At 25.7% G+C, this 4,378-nt stretch overlaps 1 protein-coding gene across 1 annotated transcript; it reads right to left on the minus strand.

Annotated features, from left to right (window-relative positions):
• Nucleotides 1-3,905: 3,905 nt before the first annotated feature.
• Nucleotides 3,906-4,259, minus strand: BDBG_16344 (uncharacterized protein; the record flags this gene model as incomplete). Its single annotated transcript, XM_031724312.1, has 2 exons — nucleotides 3,906-4,100; nucleotides 4,161-4,259. 2 exons carry the CDS (start codon nucleotides 4,257-4,259, stop codon nucleotides 3,906-3,908), a joined length of 294 nt encoding a protein of 97 aa, XP_031576370.1.
• Nucleotides 4,260-4,378: the final 119 nt, after the last annotated feature.

Consider the following 4,378-nt stretch of genomic DNA (forward strand, 5'->3'; position numbering starts at 1 on the left):
CTTCTGAGTCTCTGCAGTAGAGTTCACAGAGATTGAAGCATATGAGTTTCTAGTTCTTTCAGTTATAATGAGTGATTGCTGACTGACTGAGCTTGAAATGTAAGAATAAATACTTATAGATGATTATTCAGGTGTTTGCAGCTTGACATGATATATACTATTAACTACTAGAAGTATTCACAGTAGAAAGATAAAATGTAGAAATCAAATGTATAATAGTATTCAAGCTGAGTTATGAATAGTATTTGTGAACTTCAGTCTATATAGTTGTGTGTAGCCAAGGGCTGCTAACTCTATTGATTACGTGAGAGATAGTAATAGGGGTAAAGAATCCGCGAGGGGCGGGATTTCTTACAAGTTTAAACCAGATTCTTTCTTCTTCAACTTCTGAATTGAAGCTATAGTAGAGATGTTTCTCTTCTATAACTTATCAATGAATTTCAAAAGTAGTTAAGTTAAGAGATTATAGACTGTTTTATTCTTCATCAATTCAATAATAGTAAGATATAATATGAGAAGCTTATAATCTTCAGTGTCAGTTCTCTGCAGAGATTAGACTGACTGCCGGGATCATGAATTTCATATTTGATCTCATTTGGTCTGGTCTCATACATTTCTTGGCGTGAGTTCCACCAGGACCAAGCCTTAAAAAAATCTGAAAATGAATCATTTCTGAGAGAAATGATATGAAAAATGATCAGATTTAATTCAAAAACAGTGAAATAAGAGTAATTTCTCAGAATAAACTGTGAAAGATGATCAATCTTTCAAAATCAGAATGAGACTAGAGACTGAAGATCAAATTCAGTCTCATTCAGTTCATTCAGTGATTGCTTATATAATCAGAATTTGATAATGATTATTGATAACACTCATGAAACAACTAAATACATTCTTATGTAAGTTTATTCTTCACTTTCTCATGAAAACTACACTTCTCTGATATACTGTAATCAGAGATATTAAACTGTCTGATAATTTTATATTTTATAATTATAAGTTTCTTAATTGTTTCTTCTTATAATTGTTCTCAGTGATAGTGATAAATATCTTAGCTTGAGTTGAACTTTCACTTCATTCTCACCTCTGTTAATGAAATTGTCAGAATATTATATATCATCAGTACAACAGTTCAATATATACTCTTAATAATTTTTCATAACTCTAGAATTGATTTGATATGTAAATTTGTTAAATTATCTTGAAAATAGCAGTTAAATTCAGTTTTACAAGTATATAGTTTTATCTGATTTTCAGTTATAATTAATATATACAAGTTTTGTTTCAAAGTTAGTATTATAGTTCTATATAATATAAAGTATTATCAAAGATCATTACTTACTAGAGAATTGTATTTTACTGTCTTCACATCTTTAACATCTGCTTGTTCAAATCTCTGATAGTTGATATTGTAGTAGTTTCAGACTAATTTAATATATGAGTCTCATTTCTTCTCTATTCAATCTTGAGAAGTGTAAATATTAACTTGATAGAAGACATCTAGTAGAGCTGCTACAGTATAGTACTCTGTAAAAGATTGTTCAGTTTTGCTGTAATAATATGCCAGTTTATCTCTTACAGTAATAATAGCCTACACTATAGTATTATCTCAGACTGAATTTCTTTTTAAGTGATTCAACTGCTTCTTAAGATGAGTAAATAAACTGTTATACATTTATCAGACTGACTGCAGTATTAATATACAAGTAATTGAGACTGTCTTTATTATCTTATAAAACTGAAACAGTAAATCAATCACATATTTCAACTGAGTTCACTTTATATCAGAAAGTTTCAATATCTGAATCTTTTCTCAATCAGAGTGTTGCACTCAATGATCAATTATCTAATATAATTGAAGAGTCTGAACAGTTATCTTATATATTAAACTTTATTATATTCTAATATTCTGTATCATATTCAGTGTTGTGACTGATTTGTTTATTTATTAAATATCATGAAATTGTTATTATTATTTAGAGAAGATACAAATTACATTAGTAATATTTCAAATCTGTGATATTTAAATTATTAGTCAATCTATTCAAAATTAATAGTAGTATTATTAAAAAGCATTATCAAAAAGCAATATTAAAAAGTATTATTAAAAAATATTATCTTTTACAAAGTGAATGCAAAAGTTACTTGAGTAATCACTTTCATCTCATTCTCATCTCAAGAATCAGTCATCTTATTATTCTTTATCTCAATATTAAGATTCTTTGTCAGTGTTTACATTATAAGTTGAATCACATGAGCAATGCAGAGAATATGATCTTGTTTATTATTTCAGAAATGCAAAGTCAATTTTTACTTCAAGCTCTTTATTATAGTGTAGTTATTCACAGCATTATCAGTTGTAATTGTAAGAAGACTGAGAGTAATATCTTAATAGTCATTTTTAATCACTGTTATTAATATATCTGTTATATAATTCTTAGTATGACTACTGATCAAAGATTCAAATTCAATTAATATCTCTTGATAAGTTCAGTTCTCATCAATATAATAATATATAACTCTTATAAATGCAAGATTGTTTATACTAGTTCATGCATTTACTGTAAGAGACACTCTTCAATGATTCTTCAACTCTGATTCTAGATATTATATATTAGCTTTGTAGTATATCTCAAGATTGAACTGAAGACATGATCAATATGAAATATGAAGATTTGAATTAAGTATTTGAAGAAGTATTCAGAATTCGGGATTTTCAATTGATTAAAGAGAAAGATTCAGAGATATACACATGTAAAGTAATTGTTTATAGAAGTTATTAGATGAGAGTTATAAAATCAGAGTACTGATACATGATTGTTTTCATACAAGTTTCTTCAAATTAGAAAGTTAGTGTTATTAAAAATTATTATCTGATAGAGTAAGTTATCAGCTCAGTAGTAATTTTCTAATTATTTTTCTTTTATTATCTGCATTCTGATAACTTCAGATATTGAGAAATTTCATCAGAGTCATGATCAGTTCATGATGAATGTTTCTAAATAAAGTTACAGTGATTATAGTAAAGAGATAACTCTTCAGTAATCTATAATACAATTTATTAATAATTATTTCATAGTTCATCTCAATGTTTGTATTAAGTTTTTTATAAATTTCATGATCTGAAATCAGATGTGAAGAATAAAGTGATCATTCATTATAATTAAAAGAGAGTATTCTGTATTAAATTATAAATAACATAGACTTTCTATTTTACAGTGATTTCTTGAAGAGTTTATGAATCTTTAATAGAAGTTAAAGAAGTGAAAGAAGTGAATTCAGAAGATATAATGAAGATTTAAGAAAGATAATAATTTATTTTTAATAAAGATAATAACTGATCACTGATATATATAAGAAGAATTATTATAAGAGAAAATAATCTTCTTTCTTAGCTTAGTTATAATTTTAGTACTAACTCAGATTGAATATCATCAATGTATAAAAGTAAATAAATAATCTTGATTAATCTCTGTTATATTTTTTAAAATATATTAATATTGTGAAAGAGAGTATTATCAAATTACATTATCAGATAATATTATTAAAAATATATTAATATTATAAATATTAATATTGAAAAAATGTTGATACTTATACATTATAGTGATTTATAAATCATGATAGTTAAATATATATATATATATTATTCCTGGCATTGATTACAACTTGTACAATAATTTTTGAAAACTCAAAATTAATTTTAATTATTAATAATTATGAACTTATAACTAACTAATATAAAAAGAAAAAAACTTTTTCTATTTATTATCTTTCTTCTCTTTTTCATTCTTCTTATTATTCTTCACAATTTACTTCTTATTCTTATTTTTCTTCTTCTTCTTCTTATCTGAGATGATAATTATCTCAAAATCTCTTCTCACTATATTCTCAGAGAAGAGTTTCTACTGCTTCTTCTTAGTCAGATCAATCTGTACTTCAAAATCCTGCATTTTCTGATCTGCTGTCTCAGGTTTCATCTCAGTGATGAGCAGATTAATATACTCAGAGAGCAGAGCTGTCTTCTCAATATTCTGAATTATAAAGTGCATTTGAGACCTGAATAAGACCTCAATCTCTTTCTTCTCTATCAGCTTCTGCTAATCAATTAGAGAACAGAAGTATTATTAAAAATTATTATCTCTTACTAAAAAACTTACTAGTTTTAACTTCTTTATCTTATACTTTAATACTCTCTTAATTTTCTTCTGCTGCTGCTTATTTATAGTAATACTTTTCTTCTCTCTCTCTCTCTTCATCTTAGTTTTAAATCATTCTCAGAACTTCTTCTGATCTTATTACTACTGTATAAGACTCTTCACTATCTTCTTTTTCAATCTCTCATAGATAACATTATTGACATTATTTCTATACTTAG

The sequence above is a fragment of the Blastomyces gilchristii genome (genome assembly GCF_000003855.2).
Source record: "Blastomyces gilchristii SLH14081 genomic scaffold supercont1.2, whole genome shotgun sequence".
In the NCBI taxonomy this organism is placed as follows: domain Eukaryota; kingdom Fungi; phylum Ascomycota; class Eurotiomycetes; order Onygenales; family Ajellomycetaceae; genus Blastomyces; species Blastomyces gilchristii.